Source organism: Rhinatrema bivittatum, chromosome 1 (genome assembly GCF_901001135.1).
Source record: "Rhinatrema bivittatum chromosome 1, aRhiBiv1.1, whole genome shotgun sequence".
NCBI lineage: Eukaryota > Metazoa > Chordata > Amphibia > Gymnophiona > Rhinatrematidae > Rhinatrema > Rhinatrema bivittatum.
In genome coordinates, this window is record NC_042615.1 from 263,970,737 (window position 1) to 263,986,021 (window position 15,285).

The 15,285-nt window shown below is 46.0% G+C and overlaps 1 protein-coding gene across 5 annotated transcripts in view; it reads left to right on the top strand.

Moving 5' to 3' along the window:
* Positions 1-15,285, top strand: part of ZNF638 (zinc finger protein 638) — a 497,682-nt gene that overhangs the window by 242,970 nt on the left and 239,427 nt on the right. For all 5 annotated transcript variants that reach the window (XM_029594449.1, XM_029594439.1, XM_029594458.1 and 2 more), the window contains exon 9: positions 3,626-3,660. In XM_029594449.1, coding sequence (XP_029450309.1) covers positions 3,626-3,660 — 35 coding nt within the window. The remainder of the gene's footprint in view (positions 1-3,625; positions 3,661-15,285) is intronic.

Here is a 15,285-nt window from a genome sequence, read left to right on the forward strand (position 1 = left end):
GGTTGAGCTCATGGCAAAGCCATTTTTTTTCTCTAAGCTATCTGCATTGGCATCAGAGGCATCTACATCAAATAGTTCTTTCTGAGGTGTTGATGAAATCACAGGTGCACACTGAAACCACATAATAGATCCAGCCATCAGATTCTGAGTCTGAGGGTTCTTGTGGATATGGTTATGGCTCTAGGGATTTTTCTGAACAAGGAGAGTCTAAAAGCTTCCAAACTTTATCCTCCACAGGAAAGGAAAAACACCCCCACCTAAGGATCCCCTGTTTCTCTGAATTCCCAGCCCATGGCACATCTTTTGAATCTCCTCCCATTTTTCAGTCCCCAAAAGTAAGCTGTGGCAGTGCCTGTCCACTGTATCCTTAAGGGGGAGACACATAACACAAGATATGCCATACTGGGTCAGAGCATGGGTCCATCAAGCCTATCATCCTGTTTCCTACAGTGGCCAATCCAGGTCAGAAGTACCTGACAAGTGCCCAAACATGAAATAGATCTTAAGCTACTGTTCCTAATTAATCAATAGCAGTTTATGGATTTTCCCTCCAGGAACTTACCCAGCATGGATAAGAATGAGAGATCACCCAACTCCTTGTTTCTAGTTAATAGGAAGACATCATGGTATATTGCTTCTAAAAAGCTTTTGAATTTGACAGATAACACCTATTATACCAGTTTGTAATAGATTGATTCTTAAGATAGCCAAGAGGTCCAGGGTGCCCTCCTCAGGACCTCCTGGGAAAGTGTTTCGTACTCTTGGGAGAAAAAGTTACCAGAATGCTATCCTGATGTCCTGTATTACATCCTACCAGCTCTTTATGGATCAGCATTTGCACAGTATTTTGGAAAAGGTCAGGACCCTTTCAGATGATCTCCCTTAGCCAGCGCCTGATGACTTAATAGCATTAGTGGATAAGGATGAGTTGGAAAGCATGTGGTCCGCTTGACTTGCAGTGTTTTTGAGGGAAGATAGAGATCTTCTGCCTGAACAGTCGGCTCTGAAGACTCCAGTAGCTGCAAGCATCAGACCTTAGACCTGATGTGTAGAGTAGATTTACTTAAATAAGTAAAGGGAGATAATATTTCATAGTCAAGGAAACATTGGATCAGATAAGATAATATCACCAAACTTCATATTCTGTCTACAGTGGATTCTGATCCACATTAAAAAGGAGGTACTCGAATGGGGTGTCCATGAAACACTTCTGTCCTCTATGTATAATTTCCCTCTTACCCCATTGCCATAAACAAGGACCTTTTGTTGACCCAGACAGTAGAATGCTCTGAAGCTACAGACTACTTCCCAAGCAAAACCTTGGATGGGTTTTTGACTAGACCAGGAAAGCATTGCCAGCATCCTAGGGTCTTTTCTGGAGAATCACCCTGTGGGAAGAAAACTGAAGTTTTGTGTAAACCATTTGCCAAATATAACCTCAGACAGCTAGGTTTTCACCATCATTTTATTTAAAAGCATTTATTACCTGTACCTCCAGTGTTCAGGGCTGGGTACAATAAAACAATCATAAAAGCAACACACAATAACAAACAAATACAAGTTTGAATGGGTACAGATTTCCATCTATTCATAATCCCACCAAATTATCCTCTGAGGATATTGCCCCACATTTTATCAAGAGCTACTGCTAAAGGAGTCCTCCCTTTTGGAGACACTGGAAGTTGAACCCATTCCACCATTGGATGGAGGATAGGGATTTAATTTAATGTTTTTCCTCTTAGTAAAGGAAATGGGAGGGCTTTGTTTCATATTAGACCCAAGGACTTGAACAAGTAGTGAAAGAAAAGTTCATGATTGCATTAGGTGCCCTACTTCTCCTTAAGATGGAGACTGGCTGTATTCCTTGGATTTGAAGAATGCATAGACCCATGGTGATAGAAATCGAAGATTTGCTGTAACATTGATGGAAAGGGAAAGCACCAACTCTGTACCATATCTGCCTTTTGGTCTTATGTCCACATCACGAATAATATTGTCTTGTGGTTGCAGTACATCTACACATATAAGGAGCGAGCAAATCAATGCATAAAATCATTTGGGAGCTGGAGTTCCTAGGGTTAGAGATAAATTATCCCAAATCCCACCTGAACCAATTGCCCCAATTGGAGTTTCTAGGAAATCCACTAGACACAACTCATACAAAAACCTTTCTTAGACAACGGCTATCATTCTGCTGTGGGAGAAATAGTCGTCATTAGTATGGGAGGATGTTGGGTTTAATTGCATCAACAGTACATGTAACACCTTTGACTCATCCTGAGCATGAGGCAAGCCCATGAGGCAACTATCACAAAAGACTGCAAAAAGTCATTGATGCAAAAGGGGGCAATATATAATACTGAGAACTAAGGGTATGCAAATCTTTGGAAAGGACCATTGTCCTATTCTGTGATACATAAGATTAATTTGAAACACATTAAAAATAAGACATGTATTTTGTCTGATCACCGTTTTCTTAAAATGCTACACATCTTACAAATTCTGCCAGGGGTATGTAAATTTATGAGCGTGTGTGTGTGTGTGTGTGTGTATGTATGTGTATATGTATTAGGGATGCGAATCGTTTTTCGGACGATTGAAAATATCATACGATATTTTCAAAATCGTCAGAAATCGGGGGCTCCCCGAAACTGATAGGAAAACCCCACGATATTGTTCGTGGGGTTCTCTTATCGTTTTGGGGGAGGGCGGGAAAAAGGCACACAAAAATAATCCCTAAACCCACCCGACCCTTTGAAACTAATCCCTTAGCTTCCCCCCCCCCCTCCCGACTTCCCCCCCCCCCAAAAAAAAAAAATCTTTTCACAGATACCTGATGGTCCAGTGGGGGTCCCGGAAGCGATCTCCCGCTCTCGGGCCGTTGGCTGCCACTAATCAAAATGGCGCTGATGACCCTTTGCCCTTACCATGTGACAGGGTATCCATGCCATTGGCCGGCCCCTGTCACATAAGAGGGAGCACTGGATGGCCGGCACCATCTTTAAAAATGGCGCGGGCCATCCAGTGCTCCTACCATGTGACAGGGGCCGGCCAATGGCACGGATACCCTGTCACATGGTAAGGGCAAAGGGCCATTGGCACCATTTTTATTAGTGGCAGCCGACGGCCCGAGAGCGGGAGATCGCTCCCGAGACCCCCACTGGACCACCACCAGGTACCTGTAAAAGGTTTTTGGGGGTGGGGGAAGCTAAGAGATTAGTTTTAAAAGGTCGGGGTGGGTAAAAAAACAAACCCGATCGGGCCGGATGAAAAAAAAAATCACGATGTGAACCGGAATCAGAACCGAATCTGGTTCCGATTCACATCTCTAATATGTATGTGTATATGTATATATACAGTTGTGCTCAAAGGTTACATACTCCTGGCAGAATTTGTAAGATGTATAGCATTTCAAAAAAACATTAGTGATCAGACAAAATAAGTCTGTTACTTTTAATGTTTTGAATTAATCTTATATATCTTATATATATTTTTTTTACATAATGTCTAGGCAGGATTCACCTGCGATGTTTGCAGATAGCTTGTGTTCTGTTAGTAGAAGCTACTTTGAACTAATGTATAATGTAGAGTACATCAATAAACAAACTTATTCTTTGTTTTACAGGAAAGGAAATCTAAGGAAGATGCACAGAATAAAACGTGAGTGACCATTAGCACTGTAGATTTTGATTATATGTTAGGAAAAACCAAGTAAAATAAGCTTACCCAAATAACAAAGCTACTTTGGGGGATTTATATCCCCAATTCTCCTAGGACAAACAAGATGGTAGTCTTCACACATGTGTGACATCATCAGATGGAGCCCAGGCACAGAAAACTTTGACTATGCACCCTGAGCATGCCCATGCGTCTACGTGGGGTCCCTCTTCAGTCTTTTTTTTTCCCATGGAGCTTTTGGCTTTTTCTCTAAAAAAAAAAAAAAAAAAAAAAAAAAAAAAAATTGCCTTGGAAAACGTTAAAATCAGTTATTGGGGTTTTTTTAGTAGTTCATCAGCACCGGGGCACTTTCTGTCCCCCCTTAGGCTCCCCAGTCAGGTTTTTCGGCATTTTCCCTAAGTTTGTTTTAGCTTCCGTTCCCGCTGTAGTGGGGGTGCCTAGGATCCCACCAGCTTCGACCGCCCGCCATCATTGCTTGTTGTTTTCCTCTTCTGTTTCGTTGGTCATCGTCTCATCTGGTTTCTGTCGATGCCTGCAGTGCCCGAGGACCATGTGCATTTCAGGCCCTATAGAGGTGTGTGTCCTCTGCTTGGGGGCATGGCATGCCATCCAGGGTTCCCGCATGTACACCCAGATGACCCCTAATGGACATTACGCTTGACTTGGTAAGATGGAAAACTCTTCAGGTTGAGGAAGACCAAGGCATCGGCAGCATCTCCACCGATGGACCTTGGACCAGCACTGATGGACACCACGCCATTGACATCAGCGGGGACTGTCTGTTCAATCGATGTCGCTGGTGGGTTGGGGTGCCGGAGACCGGCCCCTGTCGGTCTCTTCCAGGTCGAGGATGTCTGGTTAGTTGTCATTGGCCTCAGCACTGGGGAAGGACTGGGCCAAGCCCTGAGGGAAGCTGAGGAAACATCGGTCACTGGCGATGCATGGTGCTGTACTTAGGAAGGTGCCGGCTCATGCCGTGAAGCCCCCGAAGCGAGCCCGTGGTGAGGAATGGCCATCCTCCATCGATGGGAGTACATGATGGCCTGCACTGGTCCTGGTGCCAATCGCTGATCTACCTCAGGGATCCGAGAAAGATATGGCCACCCCTCCTGCCTCCCAGTCAGTGCTGGCATTGATAACACTCAAGGGGGAGGGAGCTGGAGTGGAGTGAGCAGTGCAGAGCATCGAGCCTGTGGCACTGACTTTACCGATGCCCACACTTTCCCTTCTGGAACCGCTGCTGGAACGACTCAATGTGCTCATCTGTGTATTTCCGACCCAGCTGGTGTTAGTACCCGGGAGGACATCAATGGGCGGGGAACCAGTGCTTCCCTGACCTATGTTGTGCTTGTTTCCAGTTCTTCCTCCGAGGAAACTCCAAGGCTGGCAGGAACAGAGAGGCCTGTAGTCCCCTGTCCAGCTTTTCTGGCACCGGTGCCCATATCTCTGGATGAAGGCCGAGCACCTAGGGCCTCATCCCCTGTGGATTACAGTGAGTATGAGGGGAGATGACACTCCAAACTCCTCCTCTGAGGACTCAGAGGGTTTCCCTTCAGAGCCTTCTCCTCCAAAGGAACGAAGGAAGTCTCCACCAGAGGACTTGACCTTTGCAGGTTTTGTGTGGGCGATGGCCGAGGTTATCCCATTTCAGTTGTTGATGGAGGAAGATGCTAGGCACAAAATGCTGGAAATCCTTCAGTTTGTGAGGTTTCTAAGGAGATTGTGGCAGTCCCAGTGCATGAGATCCTTAACAAGTTGCTGCTGAGGATCTGGGAACACCCCCTCACGATACCTCCTGTAATCAGTAAGCCTCGTCCAGAAGGCTACCGGATTTGAGAAATCTCAGCTGTTACACAAATCAGTAATGCCTGAATCTGCTGTCAAGGGCCAAGCATTCTCAGGTGCCAGCTGGGAGCTCTCTGCTGCCTTGGACGGCCTTGGGAGTGAGGGGCTAGAGCAGGGGTCAGGAACCTTTTTGGCTGAGAGAGCCATAAACGCCACATATTTTAAAATGTAATTCCATGAGAGCCATACAATATGTTTAAAACTAAATACAAGTAAATGTGTGCATTTTATGTAAGATCACACTTTTAAAGTACAATAAGTCTCTGAAAATATTACACCAGGCCTAAAGACACCAATACATCTCCTATTAGGAAAACGGACCAAGTCAGGCTGCTATAGAGTCCTACACAGAAACTACACGCCAGCAGAAAACCTCACCTGAATCACGTGCTGTCCCTCACCTAACATAGAATAAAGAGACCAAAACGCATAACAAGAAGCATGCAGACAAAAACTGAATTGGAAACTGCAACAAGCCAGAGTCTCTGTATGCAGTGTAACAAAGGAAAAAAGAAACATCACACATCCTTATAAAACAAATCAAGAAATATAAAATCATCAGCAGTAAAACTGTACTAACAAAAAGAACATATTTCGAAACAGCTGATGAGTGGAATATCCAATAATTAAAAACTCATATAAAACATTTCCAGATACCAACAAAATATTTCAAAATAGCAGACACAAAGATCCAGTAATGAAAAATAATAAGGATACAAAAATTTTTTTGCTCTGCATACCTGGGAACGTTTGATATCCAGGTGTCCTGAGATTGTTCTGAATTAGCAGGAGGTGGAGTGGTTTGCTTGGAACTTTCTCCTCTCTCAGTCACATACCAGCGCTCTCTCTCACACTGGCTCTCAATGACACACCTATACACACATGCTCTCAGTCACTCACATATACAAATGTTTTTTCTCTCTCACTTATATAGGCTCTTAATTACACATTTACACACATGCTGTCTATCTTTTCACGCTTACACACACACAGGCTTTCAATCACATAAATACATGCTGTCTTTTTCTCTCACACACAGACTCTCATTCACATGCTTACAAACATGTCCTCTCTTTCTCTCATTTACACACAGGCTCTCAATCACATACTCACATGCTCCCTCACCTAAATCAGCTCTCAATCACACAGACACACATGGTCTCTCTCTCTCATTTAAACACAGGCTCTCAATCACATACTCACATGCTCCATCACCTAAACCAGCTGTCAATCAGACACAGACACACATGATCTCTCTCTTACTTATACACACAGGCTCTTAATCATACATACACATGATCTCTCTCACACACAAAGGATCTCAATCATACACACATACTCTTTCAAACAAACAGGTTTTCAATTACAAACTTACACATACAGGTTCCCAATGGTAAACTTACATTCATGCTCTCTCTCTCACAGGCAGGATCTCAATCACAGACATACTCTCTTTCACATATACAGGCTCTCAATCATTCACATACATGCAATCTCTCACTCACACACACAGGATCTCAAACACACATGCTTGCTCGCTCATTCACTCTCTCTCCCCCCCCCCCCCCCCCGGGAACTCGCGGCAGCAGCAGCCACCTCCCAACGCTAACCTCCTTCATTTTCAGCCCTCGCGGAGGCGAAGGCGGAGTCCCATCGGCCGCGGTTGAAGATTTTCATTTTCCTCCGAGCCGCGCTGCAGTCTTCTTCCCGTCGGACACTAGCGTGCCTGCGCGGGTCTTCCCGCGCAGGCACCCGATGCTCTCCACTTCCTCTTCCGGGCCGCGGGAAGAAGAGAGCACCGGGTGCCTGCGCGGGAAGACCCGCGCAGGCACCCGATGACTCCAGCGTTGGCACCCGGCTGACACCCGATGACTCCCGCGCAGGCACCCGGATGACTCCAGTCGGCGTGCTCTCTTCTCCTCCCCCCCCCCGCGGCCCGGAAGAGGAAGTGGTGAGCATCGGGTGCCTGCGCGGAAGAAGAGACCACGCTAGTGTGGTCTCTTCTTCCCGCGCAGGCACCCGATGCTCTCCACTTCCTCTTCCGGGCCGAGGGGTGGGGGGGGGGGGGGAGAAGAGAGCACGCCGGTGCCGCTGACTCCAGCTGTCCTGCCGCGTTCCGCCCGGGCTGACAGCATTTTAAGCCCGGGCGGCGGAGGACCGGGGAGCAGCTGGGTCAGCGGGGAACCGCGAAGTATGGCGACACTTGTCTGCGAGCCAGATGCAGCCCTCAAAAGAGCCATATCTGGCTCGCGAGCCATGGGTTCCCGACCCCTGGGCTAGAGGATAGTAGTTCCTCTGGTGGTAGAAGGACTCCTACTGACCCTGTCTTGCCAACCTCCTGGCTGAGGAGGGCGGGTCCGAAGTGCTGATGGAAAGTTGATGTAGGGTCTCATGGTGGTCCCGCCACTGGGCCACCACATCCCTTACCTTACTTAAGAAGAGATTATGTCCTATACACAGTAAAGTCAGCAAGTGTTTCCTGTACCGCCGGTCGAAGATTTGAGGCCCGCAGCCATGCCATTCTGCGGGCTCCAATTCCCCCTGCAGAGACTCGCAATGCCATCTTGAACACATTGTAGGTTACACAATCCTCGTGTTTTCCGCTTTCCATGCCCTGATGCACCAGTGATAAGGCGTTGCTGCTTTTGAGGCAGCTGCTTCGCCACCTCCTGCACTTGCTTTCAGAGGTTGCTCATGTAGAGCTGGTAGGAGGCAATGCGGGGATTGAGCATGGTATTAATGAAGGTCCAGTTGGAGTCTTGGTAGAACAGCTTTTGCAGACTGGTTAGGACCTTCCCTTTCTACAGAACTGTAAGGACTCTGGTGATGGCAGAATGGAATATTTCCAAAGCAGGCTTGCCTGAGAGCAGAGCCATGGCAAAACTCTATCCTTTCGGAATTCCTGCAGGAAAACCACCAAAAACGTGCGACCAAACCACCCCAAACTAATTGCGCCCGCAACATGCAAATACATGTTGATGGCCCTATTAATTATTCCCACGCGATGCAGAAAGTAAAATGTGTGGCCAAGCCGCACATTTTAATTTCGGCCGGCACCGGGGAAGTGTACAGAAAAGCAGAAAAAACTGCTTTTCTGTACACCCTCCGACTTAATATCATAGTGATATTAAATCGGAGGCCCCAAAATTTAAAAAAAATTTAAATTGGCCGGCGGCCCGCGGGTCGGAAGACGGATGCTCAATTTAGCCATCGTCCATTTTCCGAACCCGAAGCTGTCAGCGGGCTTGAGAACAGACGCCGGGAAAATTGAGTGTCGGCTGTGAAACCCGCTGACAGCTGCCGCTCCTGTGTCCCTAGCGCCTCTTTTTACCGCGGGCCCTAATATGCATGTTCTTCCCCCTGAATCGCGCGCACAGGAGAGCAGGCACTTGCCCGCTCTCCTGCGACTTTTACTGAATCGGCCTATATGTAATGACACCAGAAAAAGACCAAACGGTTCATCCAGTCTGCCCAGCAAGTTTCTTATGGTAGTAACTGCCACTCCTTGCATGTTACCCCCAAACCTTAAGGTTAGCAATATTTAAAATCAAGCAACTATTTTTACTAAATCTTTCTCTGCTGCATACATTAGCATGGGTTGTCCATATGCGTGTTTCTAACCCAGTGTTTCCAATATGTGCATATGTGTGGCACATATTCGATCTCCAGAGTATATAGATATATCATATGTACATTCATTATGGATATCCTGAAAACAGAAGTGATTAGATGGGCCTCCAGGACAGGGTCAGGAAACAATGATCAACTGTATGCATGAAAATTAGATCTATCAGATTAATTTATTTAAGCCATTTATAGAATGCTTACCCAACCAGTTAAAGACATGCAAAGGAGTGTACAATAAAAATTAAAAAGTTAAAACAAACAATACAAAATTAGCAACCTGAAAGACTAACTTAACAAATACCTATTAAAATACTAGTTGGTAAAGTCAAGTTAGTAATTTCTTTCTAAAGATCAAATAAGCTGTATACTCATGTTAGTTGGAAGTTCCTAAGTTGCGAGGTGACACTACAAATGTCTGCCCTGCAACTTGTGCTATTTAACTTATTTACAAGTAGGAATAACCATCTTGGAAAGGGGACCATTGTCTTGTACAACTGGACATATACAACTGGATTATGTACTGATGGGCTGATTCAATAAGATGCACTCATGTTAGGCGTCTGTTTTCTTAAAGCATGCACAGCCACATACCCTGGGTGCCCGATGCAGTATGAAAATGAGGGGCTGTGTGAAAAAGGACTCGCTAAGGAAGAATTGTGTGTTCCTAGTGCTGAAATACCCTGGGTGCCCACAATTGCAACAGACACTCAATAGGAGCGTCCGCTTTTATCCTGCTTCTGGGCGATTTTGCTGAGATTGCTGGATGTCCCTTGCTATTGTGTGTGTACATTGTGCATCCAGAATTTTTAAAAAAAATTAAGTCCTTTATTTTTAAACACTGCATGCAGTAAATTTAAGTGTCACGATACTAACTAGGAGGAACCACAGAGCACCATAACTTTTTATTTTTTTAACTTCTCATGAGCCCTTGACTTGCAGATTGACTTAAAGCCACCTTTGGGGCTGGAGTTAAATTTGCTGTGTTAAAAAGTGTGAGTGCTTAGAGATTTTTTGCATGGGGAAGTAATAGGTAATAACCTCATCTACATGGAATTTATATGGGATGAACTCTATTGGTTGCACATTGATTTGGATGCGCTAATCTCCTTATTGTATTGGGTGCTAGTCTAGTACATCCAGACTTTTAAAGACTTTTAAAGAACTGAGTGTTTGTATTTAAAAAAAAAAACCCAAAAAGTAGCCAGCAGCTAGAAATAAGCTAGGAGCAGTGTATACCTAAGTAAAAAAAAGTTGAATAGTTCAGCTCAGTTACTCACCTTGGAAAGGTGTTGAGGTAGTGTGATTGGGTTTGAATAGGGACCAACATTTGTTAATCAAGAGATCAGTGACTCACTCTGGCTGACTAACTGAAGTTAGACTGTTTGTATTTCCCAACCCTCCCACCCCTCGCTCATCCCTTAATTTATAGGCAGGTGCCACTTTCACAAAAAAAAAAAAAAAAAAAAATCAACAAAAACAAAGGGCGTTAGACACATTCCTACTCCCATAGCAACCTAAAACTTAACTAGGAACTGATCAAAATTGAGATGAAGGCAGCAGTCCAGCAGCAAAAGGGGGGCTTACCAGTCTTTTGCATAGAGTGTCACATGTATGATTTTTTACCCACCGGTGAGAAGTTGTACATGTGCATGCGATGCAAAGAGCTCCTGGCTCTCAGAGAATGAGTCCGATCTCTGGAGGCTAGAGTGGCAGACCTGGAGGAGCTGAGGCAGACAGAGAGGTATATAGATGAGACCTTCAGGGACATAGTAGTCAAGTCCCAACTTCAGACTGGCAGCCCTGGTGCTGCCTTGGAGGAAGAAGGTCTCATGATGGGAGAACACCAACCAGGTGCAGCAGGAAAGGATCCTGTAGCAAGGACCTGCTCTCCAGGTGATGCATTGTCCTTTCACACTGAGGATATCTCCCCAAGGCCTACTGCCCAGGAGGGAAGGGTTAGGTCGGCCGTCATAGTTGGTGATTCGATTATTAGGAATGTAGATAGCTGGGTGGCTGGTAACATGTCTACCTGGTGCGAAGGTGGCGGACCTCACGCGTCACCTAGATAGGATTTTAGACAGTGCTGGGGATTAGCCGGCTGTCGTGGTACATGTGGGCACCAATGGCATAGGAAAATGTGGGAGGGAGGTTCTGGAAGCCAAATTTAGGCTCTTAGGTAGAAAGCTTAAATCCAGAACCTCCAGGGTAGCATTCTCTGAAATGCTCCCTTTCTACGTGCAGGTCATCAGAGGCAGGCAGAGCTCTGGAGTCTCAATGCATGGATGAGACGATGGTGCAAGGAAGAGGGATTCAGTTTTGTTAGGAACTGGGGAACCTTTTGGGGAAGGGGGAGTCTCTTCCGAAGGGATGGGCTCCACCTTAACCAGGGTGGAACCAGACTGCTGGCGCTAACCTTTAAAAAGGGGAGAGAGCAGCTTTTAAACTAGAACAAAGGGGAAAGCTGACAGTCGCTCAGCAGCACATGGTTCGGAGAGAGGTATCTTCAAAGGATACTAATGATACATTAGAATTAGGGCATCCCGACAGTGAGGTTCCAATAATTAGAAAAATAGTCCAAGTGCCTGTAACTAAAAATTCACCTGAGCTAAAAAAATTCTAACTTATCCCTATCAATTAAAAAGCAGAATGAAAATACAAACAAAAAACAAACTTTGAAATGTCTGTATGTTAATGCCAGAAGTCTAAGAAGTAAGATGGGAGAATTAGAATGTATAGCAGTGAATGATGACATAGACTTAATTGGCATCTCAGAGACATGGTGGAAAGAGGATAACCAATGGGACAGTGCTTTCTCACAGGACAAGCAGGATGGTTGTCCTCACAAATGGGTGACATCGAGGATGGAGCCCAACCACGGAAAACTTCTGTCAAAGTTTCTGGAACTTTGACTGGCCCCTACTGGGCATGGCCAGCCTGGCACCAACCCTGCAGCCAGCAGGGGTCCCCCTTCAGTCTTCTTTTTTCCGCGCAGCAGTAGCCACGCGGTTAAGGAGCTCTTACCACATTCCTGACAGGAAACTCTTCTTGAACTTCTTTGAAGTAAAATTCGCCCCACAGGGGTCCCTCCTCTATCTAAATTTAGCCCGCAGTGTTTTGGTAAGTTTTTTGCCGTTTTTCGCCGACTACCGTCGAGTTTGGCCTTCGCGGCCTGCTGGTCGTCGACCGTCCCGCGGCTAAATTTTTGGTCAATGGCCATGGCGTCGGGGTTCCGTCGGTGCCCAGATTGTACGCGCACCATGTCTATCACAGACCCTCACAGAGTCTGTGTATTATGTTTAGGGAGTGAGCATGATGTCCTGACTTGCACCAAATGTGCCCTTATGACACCAAAAGGTCGCAAAGCCAGAATGGAGAAGATGGGACTCCTTTTCCATGCTCACACTCCGCCGTCCATCGCATCGACGTCCTCAGAACCGGCACCGTCTAAGTCCTTCCATCGTCGGCAACCTCCCAGTGACCGTCTGCCATCGACGTCTCCACGACCATAGACTCCCGTCCCTTCCCCCGAGGATCGTGGGGATCGGAGGGAAAAGCATAGTCATCGACATCGCAAGTCTCGGACCATCGAGGAATCGATGTCATCGACCTTGGTACCGTCCGAGCCGCCACTGAAGAAGTCTCGACCAGAAGTGGCACCGTCCACCTCTGTTTCTGAGATACTGAGGCAACCCTCTCCCCATCGGGGTTTGGGAGCCGCGATTCCACCGGTGACGGTGGTCCCTCCGGCTCAGCCTCCCTCTTCTGCGGAGCCGGGTATTGTTACCCCAGGTCTTCGGGAAGAACTGGACCGGCTGGTCCAGGAGGCCATCGACAAAGCGATGCAACGGTTCCAGACTCCTTCGGCACCGACTCCAGTCACCGACCCGATTCCAGCAGCACTGGCACGGCTGCTCGCCCGGATGGAAGCGCTCATGACCGCCCTTCCACCGGTTATACCTGGGTCACCGACAGCACCGATGCGCTCCCCGATGCCAATTTCATCGGGTGCAGAAACACCGTATCGAATTCCTCCTTCGGGAGTAGTCCCATCGATGCCATGTTGTCCATCGCCACCGATACATTCCTCCGGGGCGATACGCACATCGGCTCCATCGATGCCCGCACCGATGCCTCCGAAGGTGTTTTCGATGCCTCTGGTGATTCCTTCGGAATTCTCGGAGCCTCAGCCGGGACCTTCAGGTATCCAACCCCCTTGTGGTCCTACAGGTCAACAACCTGACCCTTATGACACCTGTGGTGATGATACTTCCACAGATACCGATGATTTACCTTCACCACCCTCTCCTGCTGAAAGCAGAAAGCGTTCTCCCCCTGAGGACCTCTCTTTCACAAATTTTGTGAAGGAAATGTCAGAGTTGGTCCCTTTTCAGCTTCAATCGGGGCAAGATGACAGGCACCAAATGATGGAATTACTCCAATTTTTGGATGCCCCAAAAGTCATCACTTCCATTCCAATTCATCAGGTTTTTCTAGACCTTCTAAAAAAGAATTGGGAAACTCCTGGATCTGTTGCTCCAGTAATCAAAAAAAGTTGACTCTACTTACCTTGTACAGTCAGCACCTGGCTTTCAAAAACCACAGCTAGACCACCACTCTTTTGTGGTAGAGTCCGCTCAAAAGAAAGCTAAAAGAATGAAGCCATACTCATCCATACCTCCTACCAAGGAGAGCAAGTTCCTAGATAGTATAGGCAGAAAAGTATACCAAGGAGCCATGCTCATTTCCAGGATAGCTTCTTATCAGCTGTATATGACCCAATACAACAGGGTCATTTTTAAGCAGATACAAGAATTTTCAGATACCTTACCAGAACAATTCCAACAACAATTCCAACAACACAACAATTCCAACAAACTTCAAACTTCACACGCTAAAAAGAATTAAACCTCTTCTACATCCACAAGATTTCTGGACGGTATTGCAAGCTACCATACTACCAAAAATTGACTACTGCAACGCATTACTCTTAGGTCTCCCTAAAAACTCAATTCAACCTTTACAGATGTTACAGAATGCAGCAGCTCGACTAATCACCAATACCCGCCACAATGATCACATTACACCAGCTCTCATGTTCTTGCATTGGTTTCCAGTAGCATCTAGAATTATCTTTAAAGTTCTCTCCCTTATTCATAAGTCGGTCTATAACCAAGAGATGCAGTGGTTCTCGGAGCAGTTTGTTTTCCGTACCTCTAAGAGACCAATAAGAAATATCCATCAAGCTAAATTTGCAGCTGCGCCAATTAAACATATCAAACACGTGACCACAAGAGACCGCGCTTTCTCCATAGCGGGAATCAACCTATGGAACAAGATGCCCACTGACCTGCGTCTGGAACCCTGCCATAAGAAATTCAAACAAGGCCTCAAAACGTGGTTATTTGAACCAGCTTTCACACAATGATATCCAATTAAACTGAAATGCCATTCAATTTGCTACCCCCCTTTTATCCCCCTGCTCCTTGTCCCTCCTACCCACTATCCCCCCCCCCAAAATTCTTCCCCTCCCTTTTGCCCGCACTATCCCCGATTATGATATTTTAATTGGTTTTATATAATAGAACTATCCTCTGTTCAATATAGAACTTGTATTCCCTCTCAGCACCGTTATTGTATTATATGCTCTATGGTTTTAGTGTTGGTTCGTAAATGTTTTTAGTTACTTCAACTTCATTTGTATGTTAAACACTAATGGATGGTCCACGGTCTATACAGCCTGTTTTCCGTCAATCCTGTTATTTGTAATTAATTCTAATTAATACTTATTAATAATGTCAATTGTAAAGCCTGTTGCTAAGTTATTGTCAAATGTAAACCGCGGTGATGTATATCTTTACGTACTGCGGTATATAAAAATCTCTAAATAAATAAATAAAACACCTTCAAACCCTCGTACTTAAAGGATTTGAAGCTGGAAAGCATGAGATAAGAACATCTTACGACATCTTCGATGCTTCCACTAGACTATCTGCTACAGCCATCTCAGCAAGACGCTGGGCTTGGCTTAAGTCTTCTGACCTTCGCCCGGAGGTTCAGGACAGGCTCTCCAACCTGCCCTGTTTAGGGGATAATTTGTTTGGTGAGAAAATTCACCAAATAGTTGCTGAATTAAAG